The 27,204-nt window shown below is 58.6% G+C and overlaps 1 protein-coding gene and 1 long non-coding RNA gene across 2 annotated transcripts; both read left to right on the top strand.

Moving 5' to 3' along the window:
- Nucleotides 1-2,204: 2,204 nt before the first annotated feature.
- Nucleotides 2,205-20,861, top strand: ABCG4 (ATP binding cassette subfamily G member 4). Its single transcript, XM_059707649.1, has 15 exons — nucleotides 2,205-2,650; nucleotides 3,101-3,341; nucleotides 9,519-9,636; nucleotides 9,755-9,887; nucleotides 9,994-10,044; nucleotides 10,468-10,613; nucleotides 12,138-12,261; nucleotides 12,377-12,491; nucleotides 12,655-12,791; nucleotides 14,662-14,760; nucleotides 14,940-15,108; nucleotides 15,634-15,734; nucleotides 17,680-17,838; nucleotides 17,949-18,067; nucleotides 20,509-20,861. Exons 2-15 carry the CDS (start codon nucleotides 3,104-3,106, stop codon nucleotides 20,738-20,740), a joined length of 1,941 nt encoding a protein of 646 aa, XP_059563632.1. The 5' UTR covers nucleotides 2,205-2,650; nucleotides 3,101-3,103; the 3' UTR covers nucleotides 20,741-20,861.
- Nucleotides 7,005-9,135, top strand: LOC132240465 (uncharacterized). Its single transcript, XR_009454340.1, has 2 exons — nucleotides 7,005-7,556; nucleotides 7,587-9,135. It is a non-coding gene; the product is annotated as an uncharacterized LOC132240465 (long non-coding RNA).
- Nucleotides 20,862-27,204: the final 6,343 nt, after the last annotated feature.

Here is a 27,204-nt window from a genome sequence, read left to right as displayed (position 1 = left end):
GTCACAGTGGGCAAGGCAGGCATGGTGGATGCGGGACCTGGGGTGTTGGAAGTGGAACTGGATCAGTTCCAAAATCCAATTCCTTTCCCGAGGTTATCTTGAGAGAATGAAGAGCCTGTCTAGAGAGTGGAGGGAAACGGTTGTTTGGGAATAGGATTCTGAGAGGCCCCATAGAAGCACCCAAGTACTTTAGGGTTCAAGCCCTGCTCTGCTACCAACTAGACATGCCCCCTTGGGTACATTGCTTAACCCCAAGATTCAGTTTCTTTTTAAATATATTTTTATTGATTTCAGAGAGGGAGAGGGAGAGAAACATCAATGACGAGAGAGAATCATTGATCGGCTGCCTCCTGCACACCCCCTACTGGGGATCCAGCCCTCAACACAGGCATGTGCCCTGACCAGGAATCCAACCGTGATTTCCTGGTTCATAGGTCAGTAGCTCAACCACTGAGCAACACCAGCCCAGCACCTATGCTTCAGTTTATCTCTAAAGAGAGATTGTAATTCCTGCCTTATAAGGATTTTGTGAGGATTAAATTGGATAATGTCCATAGTAGTAGCTCAATAAATGCAACTGTTGGGGTGTCTATAGTGGGCATTGCAGGTGTGAGGGAGGAGAAACTTTCCTCTACCCTCAAGTTTCTTTTGGCTGGTGTAATAATCAAACAGACATGAGACAGATTAGGGGGAGAAAATGACCAATTAATTACTTATGTATGGGAAACCCATATACATGAGAGAGTCAGAGACCCCCCACATACATGAGAGGTTCAGAAAGTGGAAGTGTGGTGTATAGACACTTCGAGCGGGGGCAAGGTAAGACAGCTTGGGGACTTCCACGGGTCACTAACGGATGTCTGGGAAATTAGCAGTTGCCTTGCCCTATGGAAGGGTGAAAAGGGTTGTCGCTGATAACCTCTTCTTGTGGGAGGTCCCCTACTTCAAATTCCTCTCTGTGGCTGAGAGTGGAGGTGTTCTCTTGAGCCTGCAGTCTTGGTTGCCTCTAACTCAGAACAACCCGCGTATCACAGCCTTGGGCTGACTCGTTCTGAACTTCTACAGCGGTTAACCTGCAGAATCAAGGGTCCGTCTGCACAAGGGAACATGGGTCCGGAGGAAAGGCGGCGATGCGGCGCAGGGGGAGGGAGAAGGCCGGGAGGGCCGGCTCCCAAACCAGTCACAGGGTGGGCCCTGGAGCTGTCCTGCAGGGGAGCCCCCCTCCAGGCTGTGGGGGGGCTGGGCAAGGAGGGAGGAGTGGAGGAGAGGTCTGACCGCTAGTAACCTCCCCTGTCACAGCAAAGAGCAGCCTCCTCTCCCATCAGCCTCTGCTGTGTGCCAGGTGGGAGCTTACACGCTGGGGTCACGTGTCCCAGCCGCCTCGCCTACTTACCCCTTGCAGACGGGCTGGGGCAGGTAGGGCCGGAAGGAATTGCCTGAGAAAGAAGCAGTGGGGAACCCAGGGCTGCTCTGGAAAGCTGTGCTTGAAGGTCTGTGGGGGAGAGACTGCACCTGAGCGGAGAAGGTGCCTCAGGAGCCCTAGCCGGTGTTGCTCAGTGGATAGAGCGTTGGCCTGCGGTCTGGAGGGTCCTGGGTTCTATTCCCGGTCACGGGCACCTGCCAGGGTTGCGGGCTCGATTCCAGGGTGGGGCATGCAGACAGCCCATCCATGATTCTCCCTCATCATTGATGTTTCTCTCTCTCCCTCTCCCTTCCTCTCTGAAATCAATAAAAATATACTTAAAATAATAATAAAGGCAACACGACTGACACCGCTTTTCTAAAAAGTAAAATAAAATAAAATAAAAATCAATGGGAATATATCCTCGGGTGAGGACTGAAAAAGAACAAGACGCCCCAGGCGGCGCATGTCCGGCGGCCGCGCCCGCGCGGGCAGTGCGGTCCCCAAGGCCCGTTCGCGGGAGGTCGGGCCCTGCGGCTGGAGCGCGGGGCTGCGGGCCAGCTCAGCCGGAGCTGCGGGCAGGCGCCCCGCCAGCCCTGCCCGTCCCCACCGCTTCCTCGCCTCAGCGGGGCGGGGCGGGGCGGATGGCGGCCGACCCCGCTTTCCAAGCCTTCTCGTCTAGTTCGGGCCCAGCCCAGGACGGCGGCTGGCGGGGTGCGGGTGCCGACCGGCTGACAGCTCCACCGACCCGAGCGGGTTGGGATCTACCCACCCCCCCGCCCCCCCGCCCTCTGCAGCCGCCGCCCATCGTCCGGTCCAATGCGGGACCTGTCCCCGCGCGCCCAGCTCTGCCCGCCCGCCTGCCCCGCGCGCCCTCCGCCGCCAGCCTGCCCGCCCGGGTCCCCGCCGCGCGCTCAGGCCGCGTGGCCCGCGCCGCTCGCCTCCTCCGCGTCACCCCGCCCCGCGCTGCGGGCGGCGCCGGCCCTTTAAGGACACGGGGCCGGGTCGGTGCTCCGAGGGGAGCGCGTCGCCCGGCGGGTCGGGAGGACGGGCCGGAGGACCCGGGTCGGGGACCCCGTGCGCGTAGCCCCGCATCCCCCGCCCCCGGGGGCTCCCCGCGCCCGCCCCGCCCCGCTCCGGCCCGCGCTGCGGGGACCCGGCGCCGGATCGGGTGCCGCAGCCCGGAGGCCCCATCCCCGGCCGTGACCGCGCGGAGCATCCGGCCCGGCCCGCCCGGGACGCCTCAAGGTGACGCGGCGCGCGGGGTGGGGGGCTCGGGGTGCCCGGGTCTGCGGGGATCGCTCGGGGCGCGCGACGCGGGGCGCCGGCGGGAGGGGCGAGGGCGCTACGCCCGGGACGGGGTGGAGCCTCCAGCCCCCGCTCCCCCGGCCCGCCCGGCGCCCACCTGCACCCCGACCTCCCGGCGGTCACCCTCCAGCCGCCCAACCGGCCCATCCCGGTGCCGCGGGGGACATTGGAGCCGCCGGAGGAGGGGCGGGCCGGGCCGGGCCGGGCTGCGGGTCCGAGGCGAGGTCGGGGCTGAGCCTGGTGCGGGGCGCGGAGCGGGCGAGGCTCCGGCGGTGGGGAGCGGGGTGCGTCCGCTGGAGAGGGAGGCGGGGTGCGGGGCGGGGGCGGCATTAGCAACCGGGGCTCTGACCGGGCCTGGGTCCCCCGCACTGAGCAGGCCCCGCACCGCAGGCGATGGCGGCGAAGGCCCTGGAGGCCGCGGGCTGCGGGCTGGGAGCCGGGGCTGTGGCCGCGGCCGGGGCGCTGGAGGCCGGGCCGGAGCCCCCCGTGCTGACCGCGCCCCTGAAGAAGGTGGAGAACCACATCACCGAGGCGCAGCGCTTCTCCCACCTCCCCAAGCGCTCGGCCGTGGACGTGGAGTTCGTGGAGCTGTCCTACTCCGTGCGCGAGGGGCCCTGCTGGCGAAGGCGCGGTAGGGAGAAGGGGGGCCTGCGGGTGGGGGAGCAGGTGGCGGGAAGCTGGGACCCCCGCGCCCCGCAATGAGCAGGAGGCCTGGGTGTCCCCCCTGCGAAGCCTGCCCCGTGGGCACACGGAAACCTCAGCCCCTCACTTAGTGGAGGTGCCGGGGTCTGGGTCTCCCCACGTGGGAGCTCTGGGAGGCACTAGGTTTCCTTGGTCACTGACGCTTTCCGCCGCTCGGTGGCTACTATGCCCTCTGGTCACTGAGGAGTTTTATTTTTAGGGAGGATTCTTGCCTTTGAGGGCCCGCATGAGGAAGTGTGTGTGTGTGTGTGTGTGTGTGTGTGTGTGTGTGTGTGTGTGCTCAGTGTTTAGCAAATAACCTTGTACCTCTAGAACACTGCTAATTTTTAAAAATATGTTTTTATTGATTTCAGAGATGAAGGGAGAGGGAGAGCGATATAGAAACATCAATGAGAGAAACATCCATCGCTGCCTCCTGCACACCCCACACGAAACCCCGGGCATGTGCCCTGACCAGGAATTGAACCCGGGACCCCTGGTGGGTGAGATGATGCTCAACCACTGAGCACACGGGCCAGGCAACACGGCTAACATTTAAAGATGCTCTCCTTCCTGAATCTTTCTCCGTTCTTGCCGAAGCCTTCGCAGCAGGGAGGGTGATGGCTTGTCAGGATAGATGACATCCCCGGTTACTAATGTAAAAATGGAGGCCTGGGGAAGTTGAGGCACTTGACCCCTGTCACACAGCTAATAAGTGGCAGAGCTGGGCCCAGAAGCCAGGTTTTACAGCTCTCCATGCATTTTCCTGTCAGCATACGAGTGTCCACACCGATAGAAAAACCTATAGGAGTTTACTGAAGCTGAGGACGTGCCCAGAGCAGGATCGCAACAAATTGAGAAAATGTTTCGGTCTTTTCATGCATTTAGAGTCAAAGGAGAGAGACCCTCTGTAAGGAGGGTGACATGCGGGAAGTGGAAGAAAGCAAGGTGGGAAGTCTCTGGAAGTTAACATTTACAGTGCGTAGAAATGGCAGCAAGATCACAGCGAGGACTTTGGGAGCCTTCGGGGTCTGAGAACGCGGACCCTCCTAGCATCTGTGTCTGAGGTGCTGCCCTGCGTGCGATGTAGCAGTGGACAGGGCTCACGTAGGGAGAGTCACCGACGCCTGCCCAGGCAGGGGATTTATGGCCAGATCGGCCTGTGAAGTTCCTCTTAGTCACTGAGCTGTCAGGCCTGCCACGTGACCCCCTGAGCTTGTCAGACTTACTGCGAAGCCCCCTCTTTTGCTCACAGTTGTTTTCTCTCTCTTAACCTCCCCCTCAGGACATGTGGGTGAGATCTGGGGCTCTGAGCGCCTCTGCACCCTGACCACCCCCCACATCTCCTGCCCTGGGCCGCGTGGGCTCGGATGGTGGGGGTGGGGAGTGAAGCTGGGACGTTGTTCTCTGAGGTTGAAGAATAGACCTCCAGGTCTCAGAATTCCCTGCCCTCACTCCAGGGAGCGACCCAGAGGTCACAGGGCACGAGCCAGTGGAAACGAGGCACGTGGGCTCCCTGCTCAGCACCCTGTCCCTAAGCTGCCTCTCAGCTCTGAGACCAGCTCTGGGCAAAATGAGGGCTGGCTGTTATTTCCTTAGCCTTCTCATTTCTGCAGTTTTAAGGAGAAATGAAGATGAAAAGGAAAGGTAGTGAGATGGACCAGCTCTCTGGTTGCTTCAACCACCAGTACAAAACTGGCACCCTCACCTGGTCCTTCACGCCTCTGACCTTGCCAGCCCCGTTTTGCTCTACTGTCCCTTCTGCTGACGCTCAGCCTTGCCCCTTTCTCTGCCCTCTGCCCTCTCTCTCACTCCTCTTTCACTCGAATCTCTCTCTTTCTCTGAAGGGCAGGAAGTAATTGCAGGTAGGCAGAGAGGGGAAAAGCAAGGGGTGTGGAGAGAGGGAGAGTTCCATCTTTTCAAGGTAAGGATTTCTCACCAGTCTTCCCTAATTATATGTGACGTTTCTTGGTTTTCAAACACTTTTTTAAACTTAAAAAAAAATTCCTCAGCTGAGGCTATGTTTTTATTGATTTTAGAGAGAGAGGAAGGGAGAAGGAGAGAGGAAAACAGGTGAGAGAAACATGGATTGGTTCCCTCCTGTACGCACCCCAACTGGGGATCGAACCCACAACTTAGATATGGGCCCTGACTAGGAATCAAACTTGCAACCCTTCAGTGAATGGGACTGCTCCAACCAACTGAACCACACCAGCCAGAGCAAAATACTTTTTTTTCCCCATTGATTTTTTTTTTAGAAAGAGTGGAAGGAAGAGAGGGAGGGAGGGTCACAGAGAGAGAGAGAAACATCAAATGTGAGAGAGACATATCGATTGGTTGCCTCCCGCACATGCCCCACCTACGCCATGATTGAACCTGCAACCCAGGTATATGCCCTTGACTGGGAATCAAACTCCCACCTTTTGATGGACAGGCCAGCACTCTAACCACTGAGCACATCAGCCAGGGCCAGGGCAAAACACTTTTTTTTTCTTTTTTAAAATAAATCTTTATTGTTGAAAGTATTATATAGGTTCTCCTCCCCCCCTTCCCCATTAACCTCTTCCAGCCCACTCCCGTCCGCCCCCTGCCCTCAGGCCCTTACCTCCCCATCGTCTGTGTCTATGGGTTATGCATATATGCATACAACTTCATGGGTTGATCTCTTAAAACACCTTTAAATTAATTACCTCAATATTCACAATATCCCTATTATGTCCTCGGTAGGAGATAGTACTATTTTTATTTCATAGTTAAGGACGTGGAGACTCTGGAAGATTAAGTGACTTAAAATTGCAAAGAGAGTTAGTGAGGTGGGACTAGAACTTTGGTTCTCAACAGCCCCTTCCATGCTGAGTAGTTATGGTCCAGCAGGAATCCCAGACGTGGGTTCCTAGCCACTTGTAAGGGTGTGGCCTTGGCCGGCCGGCGTGGCTCAGTGGTTGAGTGTGGACCTACGAACCAGGAGGTCACGGTTTGATTCCCAGTCAGGGCACAGGCCCGGGTTGTGGGCTCCATCCCCAGTGGGCAGCTGATCAGTGATCCTCTCTCATCATTGATGCTTCTCTCTCTGTCCCTCTCCCCTTCTCTCTGAAATCAATAAAAATATTTTATAAAAAAGAGATGTGACCTTGGGAAGGCTGCTTACCTCTCCTGTCCTCGTCTGTCAGCTGGGATGATAGGGTGTCCCCCCCCCCCCCCCGGCTTGTTGCGAAGCTCCGAGGCCTGTGGAAATGCTCTGTGGCAGGCAAGTGGAAGGCGTCAGCGTCAGCCCGGTGCCTGGCTGTGGTGAAAGGGGAAGCTCAGTATCCCAGCTTCTCCCCTGCCGGAGAAACCGCTTCCCTGCGTGTCTCGGAAAGGCGTGTGCTGAAGCACAGGCGCATGCCTTCTGATCGGTGATGTGATGACCGAGGCCGAGCCCGGAGCCCATGACCTCCCCTCCCCCAGGAGCAGCTTGTCCTGTGACCTGGGGGGCGGGGGGTGGGGGGAGAGTCACTGGGTATCCCCGGGCCCCAGTGGCTTCATCTTTGTTGCTACAGCAGCAAGAAAGGTAATGAACTTTGTAAATGAGCTTAAAAGGCTTTCCTATTAGAGTTTTTGTAGTATTTATATCAACTAGTTTAAATCACTGAACGGGTGCTTTGGGGATGTGAGCCAAAGGGGCAATATTTTTCTGAGAGATTTTCTTATCACAACCTGGATCCCAGCTATAGATCCGATGGATAAAACCGAATGCTTTGTTTTTTGTTGTTGTTTTGTTTTTGCACCGGTGCCCGCCCCACTCCCCACCCCCGCTGCACAGGGCCAAGGGGAGGCTGACCAGGTTGGTTTTGATCTGATAAACGTACGCATCTCCCCCCACACCCCAGGGGGGGTCAGCACCCCTCCGCATGTTTAAAACTGAGTGCTTTGAATATCCTGGGATCCACTGCCATCTTTTTCTCTTTTTTTTTAACTTTCAAATTTTCACCAGTTTCTTCATTCAGGTTGCGTTATCAACTGAGGACAATGGAATTAGCCTAGTGCAGATTTAGCCTTGGATTTATTTTGGAAGGTAGTTGTTGCCTCCCGAGATGGTAACCATGGCGGGTGGAGGACACTCAGAAAGGCGACAGACGTGAACTGTGAAGCACCAGCCAGGCAGGTGGCGCTCTCAGGACCCACAGTGGGCAGCACTGTCCCCTCTGACGGCAAGCAGAGCAGGCCGCGCCCACCTCATTGGCTTTGTCCTTCTCTCCACCCCTTGTCTCACCAGGAGCTCCCCCCCCCCCCCCCCCACCACAGTCACTGCCCTCTGCTCCCTGGATTGTATTATAGAGATGTGCCTGTATTGGAGAGCTTTTCCTCTCAGAGCCTGGAGGACTTCTGCCTCCCCTTACCATTTTAAAATCTGCTTTTCCTTCAAGACTTAGTGCAAATACCACCTCTTCCATGAAGCCATTCCTGATTTCCCCTTGCCCTCCACCCTGATCAGTCCCATTGTCTGCATCTGCATTGTGCATTATTTATACTTTAAAAAAAATATTTTTATTGCCCAGCTGGGCATGGCTCAGGGGTTGAGTGTTGATCCAGGAACCAAGAGGTCACAGTTCAATTCCCCACCAGAGCACATGCACGGGTTGCAGGCTCGATCCCCATAGGGGGCATGTAGGAGGCAGCTAATCAATCATTCTCTCTCATCATTGATGTTTCTCTGTCCCTCTCCCTGGATCTCTGAAATCAATAAAAATATATACATGTATTTATATAGGTGTCCCTTGCTGGGGACTGAGCCTGCAGCCCAAGCATGTGCCCTGACGGGGGTGAACCAGTTACTTCCTGGTTCACGGGCCGACACTCAGCCACTGAGCAGCAGCGGCCGGGCATATGCTTTCGTTATAACCCTTACAGATTTTTTCTCAGATATTTTTTATGTAGATTGTGAGATTCTTGAGTACAGAAATGTGTCTTCCTCATTGTTTTGTCCAGTGTCTGGAATATAGTAGATATCAATAACATTTGTCAAATAGAATTAATAATATGATGTCACCTTTTTAGCGGGCTGCATACCAAACACTGTCATATGCTTTACATAGATTATTTCATTGGATCTTTTTTTTTTTGATTGATTACACTTGCACATCCCCTACTGGGGATTGAGCCTGCAACCTGGGCATGTGCCCTTGACTGAAATCGAACCTTGGACCCTTCAGTCCGCAGGCCGATGCTCTATCCACCGAGCCACACCAGCTAGGGCTGGAGCTAGAATCAAACCTAGATTCACCTGACTCTGACCCAGTGTCTTTCTGCCTTCTGATGAGTGAGTGAAGGTGAGCTTTTACTGGGCTGTTTTAGGGGCTGCAGATCCAAGCCCGGGGCAGAGCGCCCACAGGGAAGACGGCCTTTCAGAACGAGGCCCAGTCTCTGTGGACACATGTCCGTGGAGCAAACACTAGGGAGCGTCTAGCTGCCAGACAGTCTGCCGAGGCTACAAAGATGAGGACAAGACCTGCCCCAGGAGCTCACTGGCTGAGGGGCTGGAGGGGGGGCGACGGGCACCAGCAAATACCAGCCAAGCCGGCGGTGAGAGGTGCTCCGGGAACCCAGGGGCCACCCAAGCTTGGGCTGGGTCCGTGGGAAAGCCCTCTGGAGGGGGTGGGAGCGTGACTGACGGCTGTCTGTAACCTTGACCCCTCCCCGTGCCCAGCCATGAGATGTGGGGTTGCCCCATGGCTTTCAGAAGAGCATTGTCACCTCTGGTACTTTTTTTAAAAAAAAATCTATTTGTATTGATTTCAGAGAGGAAGGGAGAGGGAGAGAGAGAGAGAAACATCAATGATGAGAGAGAATCACTGATCATCGGCTGCCTCCTGCACACCCCCCACTGGGCATGGAGCCTGCAACCCAGGCATGTGGCCTTGACCAGAATGGAACCCGGGACCTTTCAGTCCACAGGCCTACACTCTAGCCACTGAGCCACACTGGCCAGGGCCGGGCTCACTGCTGGTACTTTAATCCTCCCCCATCCTCCCCGATTCACACTGAGCGAGGACTGTCCATTGCCCTGACAGTCATGGTGGCTTCCCCAAGCCCGGAGGCCTCTGCTCACTCCAGCCCTTACCCAGCATTCCTCCCTCCGTCACTGCAGGTTATAAGACCCTCCTCAAGTGCCTATCGGGTAAATTCTGCCGCCGGGAGCTAATTGGCATCATGGGCCCCTCAGGGGCTGGCAAGTCCACGTTCATGAACATCTTGGCAGGATACAGGTGAGGATGATGCTGGGTGGGGTGGGGGCAGGGCCCAGGGAGGAGGACCACCCCCCCCACGGGAGCCCAGCAGGTGTCCGAAGCGGCCTTGACCCCCACCCCAATGACGTCCCTGCAGGGAGTCGGGAATGAAGGGGCAGATCCTGGTCAACGGGAGGCCGCGGGAGCTGCGGACCTTCCGCAAGATGTCCTGCTACATCATGCAGGACGACCTGCTGCTGCCGCACCTCACGGTGTGGGAGGCCATGATGGTGAGGCTGGCGCCCCGCGCCCATCGCCCCTCCACCCCCACCCTCCTCCTGGGCTAAGGGTCGGGGCCTCCTCACACAGCTGACCCGCCTGTGCTCTGGGCCTCAGGTCTCTGCGAACCTGAAGCTGAGTGAGAAGCAGGAGGTGAAGAGGGAGCTGGTGAGTGGGGCGGGGGAAGGGAGGGAGGGGACGGCCTCCTTTTTGGTGCTACCGTGTCCTGTGGCGCTGAGTTGGGGGGTGGAAGAGTGGTGTACACGGCTGGCGCCCTGGGCTTAAGGGAGATGCTTAAGTTGGGGTGGGCCCAGCCTGGCCAACGTGGCTCAGTGGTTGAACATCAACCTATGAGCCGGGAGGTCATGGTTCGATTCTGCAGTCAGGGCACATGCCCAGGCTTGGTCCCCACTAGGGGCCGTGCAGGAGGCAGCTGATCAGTGATTCCCTCTCATTGATGTTTCTATCTCTCCCTCTCCCTTCCTCTCTGAAATCAATAAAAAATTAATTTTAAAAATAAATAAATAAATTGGGGGGGTGCCCAGGGAAGCAGACACTGAAGCTGATCTGGGGTTGGGCGGGGCTGGGCAGGTGACGGAGATCCTGACGGCGCTGGGCCTGATGTCCTGCTCCCACACGAGGACAGCCCTGCTCTCGGGCGGGCAGAGGAAGCGCCTGGCCATCGCCCTGGAGCTGGTCAACAACCCGCCGGTCATGTTCTTCGATGAGCCCACCAGGTAGCCCTCCCCTCCCTGCCTGCGCTCACGCTGGAGGCTGCACCTGTTTGGCTGTGGAAACCAGGACCTGCCCTCAGCCTCCTGGGCCAGGATGAGGCCCACGCCTCTCTCTCTCCCTGCCAGGCCCGTGGCTGCCGCTGCCGCCCTCACAGGCAGAAACCCTTCCTCCTTGCCTGATGCCTCCATCTCCTTCTCTCGCCACAGCCAGTCACCAAGTCCTGCAGATTCTACCTCTTTCTCCACCTCTCAGATTCACCCTAGCCCAGCCATGGGCAAACTACAGCCAGCGGGCTCGGATACGGACCGTTTGAAATGAATAAAACTAAAAAAAAAAAAAAAAAAAGACCGTACCCTTTTATGTAATGATGTTTACTTTGAATTTATATTAGTTCACACAAATACTCCATCCATGCTTTTGTTCCGGCCCTCCGGTCCAGTTTAAGAACCCACTGTGGCCCTCGAGTCAAAAAGTTTGCCCACCCCTGGTCCAGCCCCTTCCTAGAGCCAGTGCTAAGTTCAAGGCACCATCAGCCATTGCCTGCATTTCTGCAACCTGCTCCTATGTTCTCACCTTCAGTCTCTCCGGCCCATCCTCCCTCCAAGCCGCCACCACAATGAGCTTTCTAAAAGCCAAGTTCAGCCCTGGCCGGTGTGGCTCAGTGGATAGCGCGGCAGCCTGCTGACCAAAGGGTCCCGGGTTTGATTCCAGTCAAGGGCATGTACTTCGGTTGCAGGCTCCTCCCGGGCCCTGGTCAGGGCTCCTGCAGGAGGCAACCGGTCGATGTGTTTCTCTCACATCGATATTTCTCTCTGTCTTCCCTCTCTCTTCCACTCTCCCTAAAATCAATGGGAAAATATCCTCAGGTGAGGATTTAAGAAAAAAACGCCAAGCCTGGCGATGCTCTCTCCCCCACTGACAACATGTATGAGGCCATTTGCCTTCAGGATCAAGTCAGAGGACTCACAGGGCCCTGCTCTGACCTCACCTCTTGCTTCACGCTGTCTTGTATGTTTGCTCTAATAATATCGAGTTGCTTAGAATTCCTGAGTCGGGCCATGTGATTCATGCCTCTAAGCTTTGCACGTGCTGTGTCTTCTGCCCGGAATGCCCTTCCCCACCACGCCTGCCTTTGCACCTTCACCTGGCTTAGCATGTTCTCCTTCCAGAACCTTCTCTCACTTCCCTGCAACGCCCTCATGCCGAGGGCTGAATACTCCAGCTCTTTCCCTCCGTGTTTCCACAGCGCGTTCCACGTGCCTGCGAAGGCTCCTGCACTTCTCTGCCTCCTCTTTATTCCTCATGGTAATCCCGGTGCCTGGCATTCGACAGCTGCTCAATGCATGCTTGTCACATTGGGCCTCCTGGTCCCTCCAGATGCCTGGGTCATAGTGCACAGGGTGGAGGGGCTGGCCCCTCCTGCCAGCCCCGTCCCCTGTATAGGAGCTGTCCCACCCCAAACAGTCCCTTCTCCAGGCTCCGCCCAACTCACACGCCTCCCCTCCCTGCGGCCTCTCTCTGGACAGTGGTCTGGACAGCGCCTCCTGCTTCCAGGTGGTGTCCCTCATGAAGTCGCTGGCCCAGGGTGGCCGCACCGTCATCTGCACCATCCACCAGCCCAGTGCCAAGCTCTTTGAGATGTTCGACAAGGTGAGTGTCTCTGGCCTCAGACGCCCGGCCTGCGATGGGGCGAGGGAAGGGCCCACGGCGGTGCCGCCGGCGCCTGCAGCACGGGCTGGTCTTCCTCACCCTCCTCTCCGCCTAGCTCTACATCCTGAGCCAGGGCCAGTGCATATTCAAGGGCCTGGTCACCAAGCTGATCCCCTACCTGAAGGGCCTGGGCTTGCACTGCCCCACCTACCACAACCCAGCCGACTTCAGTGAGTGGGCCGTGGGCCAGGGTGGGGGTCAGGGCTGGGTGCTGAGGGGGCTGAGGCGGGGGCTGGGGTCACGCTCCCGCCTTCACCATACACCCAAGAGGGGCCGGCTTGCCCTTGGGAACTGAGGCTAGAGCTTCGCGCGCACCCGCTCGGTGTCCCCCAGTTATCGAGGTGGCCTCTGGCGAGTACGGAGACCTGAACCCCATGCTGTTCCGGGCCGTGCAGAACGGGCTGTGCGCCATGACCGAGAAGGGCCTTGAGAAGAATGGGGCCCCTGCCCCCTGTCCGCCTTGCGCTCTGGTGAGTAGGGGCGAAGAGGGCAGAGTGCAGAGTGGGGGCGAGGGGAAGGGGTCAGGGTAAAGGCCTGCCAAGGCGGCTGCTCAGAGGCGCCGCAGCCCGGGGCTGGGCGCACCTGGGCCTGGGGATGGCCTCAGGGAGCAGCTGCCTCGCTTGCGTGTGGAGCCTCTCCGCGCTTCTGCTTCCTCCTGCACTCACTCCTGCCGTCAGTCTTTGAAATTTGTATTATTTTTTTAATCCTCACCCGAGGGTATTTTCCATTGCTTTTAGATGGAGTGGAAGGGAGGGGGTAGAGAGGGAGAGAAAAATACTGATGTGAGAGAGACATCAACGGGCGGCCTCCCGCGTGCGACCCTGTCAGGCTGGGGTTTGAGCCTGCGTCCCAGGCACATGCCCTGGACCAGGAATCGAACCCGTGCGCCGTCAGTGAGGGCTGGTGCTCTAACCACTGAGCAACTGGCCAGGGCTTCTTCAGGGAATGTTTGCTGAGCGTCTCTATTGTCCACGTGCCAGTACAGTGCCCCCGGGGAAGCCGACCGACGCTGCCTCTGGCCTGTGGCCGGCGGGGCTGGCTGTGCTCCAACCTGGAGGTGCTGAGACGGCTCTCAGGGCTGCTGGGGTGATGAAGATCATCACCAGTGGCAGCAGCTGGTACCACTGGTGTTTCCTCGGCGCCAGCTCTCCTCCTTCAATGAGCTCCTGCTGTCCCGTTATTATCATTGTCACAGAGTATTACTGTGGAAGAGAAGGCCTGGGGGTGTTGTTCAGGGGTTGATTGAGTGTTGACCTGTGAACCAGGAGGTTGAGGTTCGATTCCCGGTCAGGGCACATGCTGGGGTTGAGGGCTCGATCCCCAGTGTGGGGCATGCAGGAGGCAGCCGATCCATGATTCTCTCTCATCATTGATGCTTCTCTCTCTCTCTCTCCCTCTCACTTCCTCTCTGAAATGAATAAAAATACGTTTTTTTTAAAGTGGTGGCATAAAGGTATTATACCCTTAGAATAAATGTGTGTGTTTTTGTTAATCCTCACCCGAGGATATTTTTCCATTGATTTTTAGGGAGAGTGGAAGAGGGGAAGACAGAGAAACATCGATGTCAGAGAAACACATCGATTGGTTGCCTCCTGCACCAGCCCCGATGAGGGCCCAGGCTGGAGGAGCCTGTCACCAGTGTATGTGCCCTTGACCAGAATCAAACCTGGGACCCTTTGGTCCGCAGGCCGACACTCTAGCCACTGAGCCAAACTGGTGAGGGTAGGGTAAATGTTTTATGATGGATTCAAGAGAAGAAGAGAAGTGACTGACCTACTGGGGGCCCTCCTGGGTGTTGTTGACTCCCTGTCCCCTCTATTCCAAGTCGCTATCCCTCTTCCTGTCTCTGTGTGTCTCCTTGGGATTCACACCCTAAGGCCGGCTTCCAGGCACACAGCTTGGTGGTGATTAGTCCTCCTCCTGTAGATGCGGAGGCCCTGCCCTGGGGATGGCCCTGCCCTCGGGAAGGCCCTGCCCTGGGGAGGGGCCCGGGTTCTGTGCCTCCACTGGGTGCGCGGTGGCTGGGTGTGTGAGTGGGTGCGTGGGTGGCTGGGTACACAGTGGCTGGGTGTGTGGGTGGGTGTGTGGTGGCTGGGTGGGTGGGTGGCTGGGTGTGTGTGTGGGTGGGTGTGTCTGGGTGTGTGTGTGTGTGGGGTGTGGGTGTGTGTGTGTGTGTGGGGGGGTGTGGGTGTGTGGGTGTGGGGGGTGTGGGTGTGTGTGTGTCTGGGTGTGTCTGGGTGTGTGTGGGGGGGGTGTGTGTGGGGTGGGTGTGTGGGTGGATGTGTGGGTGTGTTGGTGGTTGGGTGTGTGGGTGGTCACTGGACCAAATCTCCTCCCCAGGAAGTGGACCCCCTCGAGAGCCACAGCTTTGCCACCAGCGCGCTCACTCAGTTCTGCATCCTCTTCAGGAGGGCCTTCCTGTCCACCCTCAGGGACACGGTGAGGTGGGGGGGGGGGGGCGGGAGCGGAGGCTGGTGCAGGCCGAGCCCTGTGGGCACAGGATCCTAGCAGCGCCCTCGGGGCCCCTGTGCCGGGGAGGGCAGCTCTGCGCTCCTGCCCCAGCGTGGCTGCCCGTCCCAGCCGTGACCACCCACTCCTAGCGATGACCTTGTCCACAGGTCCTGACCCACCTGCGGTTCGTGTCCCACGTGGTGATTGGTGTGCTCATTGGCCTCCTCTACCTGCACATCGGAGACGACGCCAGCAAGGTCTTTAACAACACGGGCTGCCTCTTCTTCTCCATGCTCTTCCTCATGTTCGCTGCCCTGATGCCCACCGTGCTCACCTGTGAGCAGAGCTGCCCCGGCAGGGGCAAGGGTGCTGGGCAGGGGCCGGAGTGGCTGGTCAGGGGTGGGGGTACTGGGCAGGGGTGGCGGTGCTAGGCAGGGGCAGGGGTGGCTGGGCAGGGGAGGGGTGCTGGGCAGAGGTGGGGGTGCTGGGCAGGAGCAGGGTGTTGGGCAGGGGCAGGGGTGACTGGGCAGGGGAGGGGTGCTGGGCAGGGGTGGGGGTGCTGGGCAGGGGCAGGGGTGGCTGGGCAGAGGTGGGGGTGCTGGGCAGGAGCAGGGTGCTGGGCAGGGGAGGGGTGCTGGGCAGGGGTGGGGGTGCTGGGCAGGGGTGGGAGTGGCTGGTCAGGGGTGGGGGTGCTGGGCAGGGGTGGAGGTGCTGGGCAGGGGTGGGGGTGCTAGGCAGGGGCAGGGGTAGCTGGGCAGGGGAAGGGTGCTGGGCAGGGGCAGGGCTGGCTGGGCAGGGGTGGGGTTCTGGACAGGGGCGGGGTCCTGGCAGGGCGGGAGCCTGATGGCTGTGTGCCCTCAGTCCCCTTAGAGATGGCAGTCTTCATGAGGGAGCATCTCAACTACTGGTACAGCCTCAAGGCCTATTACCTGGCTAAGACCATGGCCGACGTGCCCTTCCAGGTGAGCCTCTCCCTCCCACCTGCCCGCCCCTTCCCTCCTGTCTCACTCCTTCCAGCCTTGCTTGCTTGCCTCCCTCCATCTTGTCAACCATTATCTTTTCCTTTACTTCTACTCACTTCAAAAATTGGCGGTGAGGACTTGCTGTGTTCCAGGCTCTGTGCCAGGCAGGACCCAGTAGTGAACAAGATGGATGGTTTTAAAAATATATATATATCTACTAGGGGTTCGGTGCATGAAATTCGTGCACGGGGGCGGGGGGGGGGCGTTATCCCTCAGCCCAGCCTGCACTCTCTCCAATCTGGGACTCCCTTGGGGGATGTCCGACTGCTGGTTTAGGCCCGATCTGATTGGGCCTAAACCAGCATTCGGACATGCCCCCTCACAATCCAGGACTGTTGGCTCCCAACCGCTTGCCTGCCTGCCAGCCTGATCACCCCCTAACCACTCCCCTGCCAGCCTAGTAGACGCCTAACTGCTCCCCTGCTGGCTCGATTGCCCCCAACTGCCCTCCCCTGCCATACCGGTCGCTTCCAACTGCCCTCCCCTGATGGCCTGGTCACCCCCAACTGCCCTCCCCTGATGGCCATCTTTGACCACATGGGAGACCCATCTTTGTGTGAGGGTGTGAGGGTCAATTTGCATATTGCCTCTTTATTATATAGGATATTTCTTTTAAAAAAAAATTTTTTTTATTGATTTCAGAGAGGAAGGGTGAGGGAGAGAGAGATAGAAACATCACTGATGAGAGGGAATCGTTGATCAGCTGCATCCTGCACGCCCCTCCCCCCCCCCCACTGGGGATCGAGCCCACAACCCGGTCATATGCCCTTGGCCGGAATCAAACCCGGGACCCTTTAGTCCACAGGCCAATGCTCTGTCCACTGAGCGACACAGGCCAGGGCGACTCCGTGAATCTTACTTGAAGCATAGAGGACAGTGCAGGCTCTGGAGCCCTGCTGCTGGGATCGCTGTGAGACACCGGGCAGGTCGCCACATGTCCCTGCCTCAGAGTCCCATCTGTGAAATGGGATGATGACAGAATCGAGCTTGGGAACAGTTGTGAGAACTAAATGAGTTAATACATGTCAAGTACTGAGATGGTGCATGGTACCAATAACTGTTAGCTATTTGGGGTTTTGTTGCCCCCACCACCTGCTTCAAGCACTAGGGCCCCCAAAAACCCATATGGCACCTTTGTGCAAATTAGTAAAAGGTGCCCCTTGCCCTGGCTGGTGTGGCTCAGTGGTAGAGCATTGTGGTTAAAGGGCCCCGGGTTCGATTCCGGTCAAGGGCTCATACCTTGGTTGCAGGTTCCCCGGCCTGGTTGGGGTGCATGCAGGAGGCGACCAGTCAATGTGGCTCTCTCACATCCATGTTTCTCTGCCTCTCCCCCCCCTTCCACTCTCTCTAAAAATCAATGGAAAGATTTCCTCGGGTGAGGATTCACAACAACAACAACAAAGTGCCCCTTCCTCAGGGTGGGTGCTGTGCTAGGCCCAGTGCCTTCGGCTGCCTCTTTTTTTTCGGGGGGCGGGGGCGCTGCCTCTTGATCGATGTCCTTGTCCAGGGAACAGCCTGCATGACTGTGCGTAGAAGGCTTAGTCCTTGCCCTTCAGGAGTTAGTAACTCAGGGGACAAAACTCCCGTGTAGAATTAACTAATTAACAGTGTGAGGCAGAAGCGCGTCGGGCGGGAGGGAGGTGGAGCTCGGGGCGGGGGGGGGGGGGGGGGGAAGCTCTGCCTCCGCTGGTCGCTGGTCGGAGGGCCTCGAGGAGGAGGTGCGCCTGGACGAGGCAGGAGGGTCACATGGCCAGGGAGGAGGACACGTGACGGACAGCGTGAACGGGAGTGCGAGGGCAGGACTGGGCCTGAGCATCCCAGGAAAAGCTGCTCTAGGGGTTCCTGCCTGGACGAAGCAGAGGGGCTGGCTGCTGTGCCCCCCCAGGTGGCGTGCCCTGCCGTGTACTGCAGCATCGTGTACTGGATGACGGGCCAGCCCGCGGAGACCAGCCGCTTCCTCCTCTTCTCGGCCCTGGCCACGGCCACCGCTCTGGTGGCCCAGTCCCTGGGGCTGCTCATTGGAGCGGCCTCCAACTCCCTGCAGGTGGGAAAGCTGGCCCCGGGCCGGAGGGAGGCGACGGGCGGCACAGGGTGGGAGGCCTGCAGGAAACCGGCTGGCCACCGGTGATGGCCCGGCCCCTCCCGCCCCTCCAGGTGGCCACGTTTGTGGGCCCGGTGACCGCCATTCCTGTGCTCCTGTTCTCCGGCTTCTTTGTCAGCTTCAAGACCATCCCCACCTACTTGCAGTGGAGCTCCTACCTCTCCTACGTCAGGTCAGTGTGGCCCCGGCCCCCCAGGCCATCGGCCCGGTGCTCCCGCCGGTGGCCAGCCCCGGGCGGCAGAGTTCCATCTGCCCGGGGAGCAGTGACCTCCACGCTGCCCCCTGCTCTGATGGGCAGCGACCTCCACGCTGCCCCCTGCTCTGATGGGCAGTGACCTCCACGCTGCCCCCTGCTCTGATGGGCAGCGACCTCCACTCTGTACCCCGTTCTGATGGGCAGTGACCTCCACGCTGCCCCCTGCTCTGATGGGCAGTGACCTCCACTCTGCCCCCTGCTCTGATGGGCAGTGACCTCCACTCTGTCCCCTGCTCTGATGGGCAGTGACCTCCACTCTGTCCCCCGCTCTGATGGGCAGTGACCTCCACTCTGTCCCCTGCTCTGATGGGCAGTGACCTCCACTCTGCCCCCTGCTCTGATGGGCAGTGACCTCCACTCTGTCCCCTGCTCTGATGGACAGTGACCTCCACTCTGTCCCCCGTTCTGATGGGCAGTGACCTCCACTCTGTCCCCCGCTCTGATGGGCAGTGACGTCCACTCTGCCCCCTGCTCTGATGGGCAGCGACCTCCACGCTGCCCCCTGCTCTGATGGACAGTGACCTCCACTCTGTCCCCCGTTCTGATGGGCAGTGACCTCGACTCTGTCCCCTGCTCTAATGGGCAGCGACCTCCACTCTGCCCCCTGCTCTGATGGGCAGTGACCTCGACTCTGTCCCCTGCTCTGATGGGCAGTGACCTCCACTCTGCCCCCTGCTCTGATGGGCAGTGACCTCCACTCTGTCCCCTGCTCTGATGGACAGTGACCTCCACTCTGTCCCCCGTTCTGATGGGCAGTGACCTCCACTCTGTCCCCCGCTCTGATGGGCAGTGACCTCCACTCTGTCCCCTGCTCTGATGGGCAGTGACCTCCACTCTGCCCCTTGCTCTGATGGGCAGTGACCTCCACTCTGTCCCCTGCTCTGATGGGCAGTGACCTCCACTCTGTCCCCCGTTCTGATGGGCAGTGACCTCGACTCTGTCCCCTGCTCTAATGGGCAGCGACCTCCACTCTGCCCCCTGCTCTGATGGGCAGTGACCTCCACTCTGTCCCCTGCTCTGATGGGCAGTGACCTCCACTCTGCCCCCTGCTCTGATGGGCAGTGACCTCCACGCTACCCCCTGCTCTAATGGGCAGCGACCTCCACGCTGCCCCCCGCTCTGATGGACAGTGACCTCCACTCTGTCCCCCGTTCTGATGGGCAGTGACCTCCACTCTGTCCCCTGCTCTAATGGGCAGTGACCTCCACTCTGCCCCCTGCTCTGATGGGCAGTGACCTCCACTCTGTCCCCTGCTCTGATGGACAGTGACCTCCACTCTGTCCCCCGTTCTGATGGGCAGTGACCTCCACTCTGTCCCCTGCTCTGATGGACAGTGACCTCCACTCTGTCCCCTGCTCTGATGGGCAGTGACCTCCACGCTGCCCCCTGCTCTGATGGGCAGTGACCTCCACTCTGCCCCCTGCTCTGATGGGCAGTGACCTCCACTCTGTCCCCTGCTCTGATGGACAGTGACCTCCACTCTGTCCCCCGTTCTGATGGGCAGTGACCTCCACTGTGTCCCCTGCTCTGATGGACAGTGACCTCCACTCTGTCCCCCTGCTCTGATGGACAGTGACCTCCACTTTGTCCCCCGTTCTGATGGGCAGTGACCTCCACTCTGTCCCCTGCTCTGATGGACAGTGACCTCCACTCTGTCACCCACTCTGATGGGCAGTGACCTCCACTCTGCCCCCTGCTCTGATGGGCAGTGACCTCCACTCTGTCCCCTGCTCTGATGGACAGTGACCTCCACTCTGTCCCCTGCTCTGATGGACAGTGACCTCCACTCTGTCCCCCGCTCTGATGGGCAGTGACCTCCACTCTGTCCCCTGCTCTGATGGGCAGTGACCTCCACTCTGTCCCCTGCTCTGATGGACAGTGACCTCCACTCTGTCCCCTGCTCTGATGGGCAGTGACCTCCACTCTGTCCCCTGCTCTGATGGACAGTGACCTCCACTCTGTCCCCTGATCTGATGGGCAGTGACCTCCACTCTGTCCCGTTCTGATGGGCAGTGACCTCCACTCTGTCCCCTGCTCTGATGGACAGTGACCTCCACTCTGTCCCCTGCTCTGATGGACAGTGACCTCCACTCTGTCCCCCGCTCTGATGGACAGTGACCTCCACAGTCCCCCGTTACGATGGGCAGTGACCTCCACTCTGTCCCGTTCTGATGGGCAGTGACCTCCACTCTGTCCCCTGCTCTGATGGGCAGTGACCTCCACTCTGTCCCCTGCTCTGATGGACAGTGACCTCCACTCTGTCCCCTGCTCTGATGGGCAGTGACCTCCACTCTGTCCCCCGCTCTGATGGACAGTGACCTCCACAGTCCCCTGTTCTGACACCCCTGCTCGCCTAGGTATGGCTTTGAGGGTGTGATCCTGACTGTGTACGGCCTGGGGCGCGGGGACCTGGCCTGCCCGTTCCGGGAGGAGCGCTGCCCATTCCGGGAGCCGCAGAGCATCCTCCGCGCGCTGGATGTGGAGGACGCCAAGCTGTACGTGGACTTCCTGGTCTTGGGCATCTTCTTCCTGGCCCTGCGGCTGCTGGCATACCTCGTGCTCAGGTACCGGGTCAAGTCGGAGAGATAGAGCCTGGCCCCGCCTGTGCCCGGCCCCCGCAGCAGGCAGCCTGGATCCAGCCCTTTGGGACTGTTTTAACCTGTGGACTTGGACCCCGGGTGCTGGCCCAGCTGCCCTGCCCTCTGTCCACTCGCCCAGGCCGCGGCCCTCCACACTGTGCCCAGGAGCCTCCCAGGGCGGTGTGGTGTGTAGCTTCCCCGCTTCTCTCTTCCAGGCCTGCATGCAAAGGCCACGGGGCCATCATGCTCCCTCCGGCCCTAGCGCCCCTCTGTTGTCTGCTTGGGGGCCCCAGGTTCCCCGCGCCCCACTTACAACTGACCAAAGTGGCCCCCTCTGGGGGTCCCAACCACACAAGTGTTGTAAACAGCTGTTACAAAGTGGAGGTCCAGGGCTGGGCCCTGACGGGGTCCCTGGAAGTCCCGTGTGGACATTAGAATGGGTAGGAAGGGCTCTGGCAGACTCTTCCTCCCCCCCCTTCCCCCCTCCCCCCCTTCCCCCCCGCCCCCCCGCTAATGGGACAATCTGCTGGACGGAAGCTGGGTTTCTGTCTGCACCACCCTCCCAGTCCAGGGGATGGGAGCCACGTGGGGCCCTGGGATCCCCTTTCCCCTTCCCGCCCCTCTGGCCAGGCAGGGCCTGGTGGCATCTCTGCAGTAACGTCTCTGTCTCGCCCGCCACCTGGACTGCAGAACGCACTCCCCTCCGGGGTGAGTGGGAGAAGCCCAGGCCTCCCTCCTCTGCTCCCCGTGGGCCTGCACGCCCGCCTCTCAGGAGTCCAGGCACAGACCCGTGACCAGGCCCCTCAGCCCTCACACCTGCTGTCCGCGGGGCTCAGAGGAACCGTGATGGTGGCCTGGTGCTGGCGGGCGCTGCAGGGAGGGCAGCGCCACCCTCCTCCCGGGGTCCTGCTCTGACAGGAAGGATGAGGCTATGCTGTCCAGGGCATCTTCGGGTCTGTAGGTTCTACCCCCCAGGCTTCCCTTCCCCCCGAGCCAGGGGGGGCACAGGGCACTCGTCCCCTGGAGTTCAGGGCCTGACACAAGCACAAGCAGGGGCATCCATCGGCCTTGGCCACTGCCACCCGGGGCCCTGTGTGCCACGCTGGCTTTCTCACTCCTCCATTCCTTCCCCAGCACGTGCTGCTCCCTCACACTCTTGCCATCTCTCTACCCCCTGGACACACCCTGAGCTCCAGGGGTGAAACACCACACCTGGAGCGTGTCTGGATTTTCTGGTGGGTCCAGGTTCATTCCATGCCTGATTTTCCTTCCCTAGGACTCTTTTCTTTAAAAAAAAAAATTATATATATATTTTTATTTATTTCAGAGAGGGAGGGAGAGGGAGAGAAGGATAGAAACAGCAGTAATGAGAATCACTAATTGGCTGCCTCCTGCACACGCCCCATTGGGGATGGAGCCCGCAGCCCAGGCATGCGCCCTGTCTACAGGTGGATGCTCACCCTGAGCCATCTCGGCCTGGCTGTTCTTTCCCTCTTATTACTGTGCATACACCGCTCCACCTTCTCTCACCCGCCACAGGTTCTCCCCATCACACAGGATGCCAGTTGATTTGTGGGATTTCACCGTTATTAATAAAACCTATATTTATACAGTATGCAGCGTGTACATGTGTGTGGGTCTGGACCTGAGACCATGGTCTGTGAGGGTCTTCAAAGCACTGGACAAGAAGTTTGTGAGCTGTGGGGAGCCTGTGGCAGGGGAGGGTGAGTCCTAGGTGTATGTCAACTAGGAAATGCGTACCTGGTGCAGTATCTAGGTCGTGTTTTACATCTTACAAATGCTTCCTGTGTATTATCTCAAGGGAGTCCATGATAATCCTGCATTATCCCTCATGGCAACCCATTCTGCAGATGGGAACGCTGAGACTTGGATTAAATCACTTGTCCAGGGACCCTTAGCTAATGAAGATGGACCAGGAACCAGGTCTTCTGGCTCTCTGCTCCTCGTCCTTGACATCGACCAATGACACTGCTCATGGCGGGCCCGCTAGCCGTGTGGGTGCCCTGTGCCTGCTGCATGGGTGTGCTCTTGCCAGAGGAATACACTTCTCCTCAGAACTGACGGAGCCTCCTGGTGCCCCTGGGCGATGAGAAGTAGGCTCAAACCTGCAACCTAAGCCCTAGGATGAGAGTGGGAGACCACACTGAGCTCACCCCAGTTCTCCCCTCCTCTTCCTCTCTCCTTTCCTTCGGGGCCACACTTACGAGGGCTGAGCCATCAACCACCAGGGCTGCAGATGGGTCTGGCAGCCTGAGCTTTGGAGTAACTGTCCAGAAGTCCTTGTGGGCTGGCGGCAGGATGGCAAGAAGCAGATGTTGTCTCACCCGTGTCCCTTCCGACCCTGAAGCTTGGGGACTGAAGGAAGGGACTGCACCCACCTGGCCAGCTGCGGGGAGCACCTGGTTGTGCTCAGGGAGCTAATTGACTGGGGCTAGATTAGGGTCCCATCTAGGACTGACTGTTTATTTGCCTGGAGATGGACTAGCTTTGCTTCTTATGGGGGTGGAGGGTGGGAGTGGGAAATGGAAAGAAATCCAACCCCTGAAATCCTAGCTAGTTATAGGGGCATTCTGGGTGCCACCATCTCACAAAGTGATGCCAATATTTGTTGTTGTTTTAAAAAATTTACATTATACATATATATACTAGAGGCCTGGTGCACAAAAATTTGTGCACTTGGGGGGGGGGTCCCTCAGCCCGGCCTGTGCCCTCTCGCAGTCTGGGACCCCTCGGGAGATAACGACCTGCTAGCTTAGGCCTGCTCCCGGGTGGCAGAGGGCAGGCCCAATCCCTAGGTGCAGCCCCTGGTCAGGCTCAGAGCAGGGCCGATTGGGGAGTTGGGGCGCCACCCCCTGTCATGCACAGAGCAGGGTGGATTGGGAGGTTGCGATGCCACCCTCAGTCACGCTCAGGGTAGGGCCAATTGGGGGGTTGGGGCACCGCCCCCTGTCACACTCAAGGCAGGGTCAATGGGGAGGTTGCAGCGCCACCCCCCGTCACGCACAAAGCAGGGCCGATTAGGGGGTTGGGGAGTTCCCCCCTGTCACTCACAGAGTAGGGCTGATAGGGGAGTTGGGGCACTGCCCCCTGTCACACACAGAGCAGGGTGGATCAGGGGGTTGGGGTGCCGCACCTTGTCACACTCAGGGCAGGGCCGATGGGGAGGTTATGGCTCTACCCCGTCACACACAGAGCAGGGCCCGTGGGGGGCGGATGGGGCGTCGCCCTCTATCACCCACAGAGCAGGGCCGATCAGGAGTTTGGGAAGCTCCCCCCGTCACGCACAGAGTAGGGCCGATCATGGGGTTGGGGCGCCGCCACTGTCACACTCAGGGCAGGGTCGATGGGGAGGTTATGGCTCTACCCTGTCACACACTGAGCAGGGCCCGTGGGGTGGGGGGGTTGGGGCACCGCACCCTGTCACACACAAAGCAGGACCGATCAGGGGGTTGGGGCGCCGCACCGTCACACAGCCGCAGGGTGATCAGGGGGTTGGGGAACTCCCCCCTATCAGGCACAGAGCAGGGCTGATCAGGGGGTTGGGGCGCCTTCCCCTGTCAGGAACAGAGCAGGGCCTATAGGGAGGTTGTTGCCCCACCCCCTGTCACAAACAGAGCCGCAGGGCAATCAGGGGGTTTGGGTGCTGCCCCCTGTCACGCTGATCCTGGTGCTGGGAGGCCTCGCGGCTCCGCTGATCCTGGTGCTGGGAGACATATTACCCTTTTACTACATAGGACAGAGGCCTGGTGCACGTGTGGGGGCCGGCTGGTTTGCCTGAAGGGTGTCCTGGATCAGGGTGGGGGTCCCCACTGGGGTCCCTGGGCAGCCTGGGTGAGGGGATGATGGCTGTTTGCAGCTGGTCACACACCATTCAGGGTGGGGGTCCCCACTGGGGTGCTTGGCCAGCCTGGGTGAGGGGATGATGGCTGTTTGCAGCTGGTCACACACCCTTCAGGGTTGGGGTCCCCATTGGAGTGCCTGGCCAGCCTGGGTGAGGGGCTGAGGGCTGTTTGCAGCTGGTCACACACCCTTTAGGGTGGGGGTCCCCACTGGGGTGCCTGGCCAGTCTGGGTGAGGGGCTGAGGGCTGTTTTCAGGCTGGCGGGTGACGGAAGCTCCCAACTGCTCCTTTTTTTCTTTTTTCTTTTTTTAATTCTGGGCCAGCTTTAGCTCTGAGGCTCCAGCTCTTAGGCCTCCGCTGCTGAAAGTAGGTAATCGAAACAATGTATAACTCCAGCTCTGACTCCAGCTCTGAGATCCCAGCTCGCTGAAAGCTGGTTTCTGGGTGTTTTTTTTTAGCTTCTACATTTGTTAAAATGTTTCAAACTGCAGGCTCAGAGGCCTGCAAGTCAGGCGGGGAACGTTGGTTTCCTCCATCACTGAAGCAAGCAAGCCTCATGTTAGTTTCAAGCTGCCTGGCTGCCAGCCGCCATCTTGGCTGACAGTTAATTTGCATATCTCCCTGATTAGCCAATGGGAAGGGTAGCGGTTGTACGCCAATTACCATGTTTCTCTTTTATTAGATTATATATATATATATATATATATATATATATATATTGATTTCAAAGAGGAAGGGAGAGGGAGAGAGAGATAGAAACATCAATGGTGAGAGAGAATCATTGATTGGCTGCCTCCTGCACACCTCCCACTGGGGATCGAGACCACAACCCAGCATGTGCCCTTGACTGGAATCGAACCCAGGACCCTTCAGTCCACAGGCTGATGCTCTATCCACTGAGTCACACAGGCCAGGGCTCATGCCAGTATTTGGCTCTGTAAACTCAGAGAGCACAACATTTCACCATTAGATCGTTTTTCTTAAGATTCTTCAGCTTTACTCTTTCTCTTTGAAAATGCAAACACCCCCGAAAGACTAAAGCCACTATACATTCCGGTTTGTAAATTCCCTTGGTTGCTAAGATGAGCAGCCCATCCAGCGCCAGGGAAGGCCACACAGGCCCAGGGAGGGGTGGCTGGGGGGGCGGGGGGGGCGGGGCGGTTGGAGTCTTTGCGAAGGGAGCTCGTTAGATTCTTGCTGCTTCCCTCTTTTACAGAAGAGGAAGCCCAGGGCTGGAGAAGTGACTTGCACAAGCTCTCAGGTTACAGTGCTCTCGCCACCGCCAGGGAGAAGCACCTGCGATTTCTCCACCAGTCCCTGCCCCCAGATGGGGTGGAAACGCCCTCCCCAGCCCAGCGAGCTTTGAAATGGGCCCACTCAGCCCTGCGGCCGGCGGCCTTCCTGGCCTCCGAGATCACTGCCACACAGCCACCTGTCAGGGCTGTGCCAGGTGCTGGAGGGCAGAGGCGACCCAGACTTCTCCCCAGCGCCTGGCACCCATCCTGAGGTCAGGTGACAGCACGCGCCCCAGCAGACCCAGAGGACTCCAGGCCACCCGAGGCCAGTCAAATCCTATGTTATTAAAAAGCTGACATGGCCGGACTGGTGTGGCTGAGTGTTGAGCGTGGACCTATGGACTAAGAAATCATGGTTCCATTCCCAGTCAGGGCACATGCCGGGTTATGGTATTGGTCCCCAGTGGGGCTGTGCAGGAGGCAGCCGATCGATTTCCTCCCATCATTGGTATTTCTCTCTCTCTCCCACTCTGAAATCAATTTAAAAAAAAAACCAAAAAGCTAAAACTTTACAAAAGCTGACAGGACTGTCATACCCGGGGGAGGGAACCTGCTCTGAGCTGGGGCAAGTCACTGCAGCCAGGGGCCCTCTGCCTCACACGATGTGGTAAGGGGGGTGAAGCGAGGGGAGTCCCCAGGCCCAAAATGCCACATCAGCCCACATTCATTGGGTGACTACTTCCCTCTCCCCAGCCCTTTCTACTCCCCTTTCAGAATACCTCTTTCAATGCAAACGTGCCATTTCCCCTGCTGCCTGGAATTCCCTTCCTGGACGTCTTTCTTTTTTTAATCCTCACCTGAGAATATTTTCCCACTGATTTTAGAGAGCATGGAAGGGAGAGGGAAAGACAGAGAGAAATATCGATGAGAGAGAAACACATTGTCTGGTTGCCTCCTGCATGCGCCCTGACCAGGGCCGGGGCTGGGGAGGAGCCTTTGACTGGAATCGAACCCAGGACCCTTGGGTCTGATGCTCCATCCACTGAGCCAAGCCAGTGGGGCCTGGCCTTATTTCTTAGAATCCAGCTCAGCAGTCATCTCCTCTGCCAGAGGCAGTTCATGCTCCCCCCAATCCCCAGGACTTTCCTAAGCCTCTGTCTCCTCTGAAGGACCATCATCTGGGCCCCTGGAGGGGAGCTGCTGGAGTCTATATGGTCCCTGCACCCCTTGTTCAGCACCACCCCAATACCATGTGTTCATCAGCACTGCCTTCGGTCTAGACCAGTGGTTCCCAACCTTCTTTTGGCCATGCCCCACCTAAGCATCTCTAAAACCCTGATGCCCCCGTGACATACAATCCTCATTATTCAAAACGTGA

The sequence above is a fragment of the Myotis daubentonii genome, chromosome 9 (assembly GCF_963259705.1).
Source record: "Myotis daubentonii chromosome 9, mMyoDau2.1, whole genome shotgun sequence".
NCBI lineage: Eukaryota > Metazoa > Chordata > Mammalia > Chiroptera > Vespertilionidae > Myotis > Myotis daubentonii.
Note: the sequence above shows the minus strand (reverse complement) of the source record. Positions and strands in the feature narration are given on the sequence as shown.

What these genes read in the sequence shown, in the direction of transcription:
- ABCG4 (XM_059707649.1), top strand. Translation starts at nt 3,104, where the DNA reads ATGGCGGCGAAGGCCCTGGAGGCCGCGGGCTGCGGGCTGGGAGCCGGG. An exon ending in CGGTGTGGGAGGCCATGATG is followed by an intron (nt 9,888 to 9,993) that starts GTGAGGCTGGCG and finishes TCTGGGCCTCAG; the next exon opens with GTCTCTGCGAACCTGAAGCT. An exon ending in GATGCCCACCGTGCTCACCT is followed by an intron (nt 15,109 to 15,633) that starts GTGAGCAGAGCT and finishes GTGTGCCCTCAG; the next exon opens with TCCCCTTAGAGATGGCAGTC.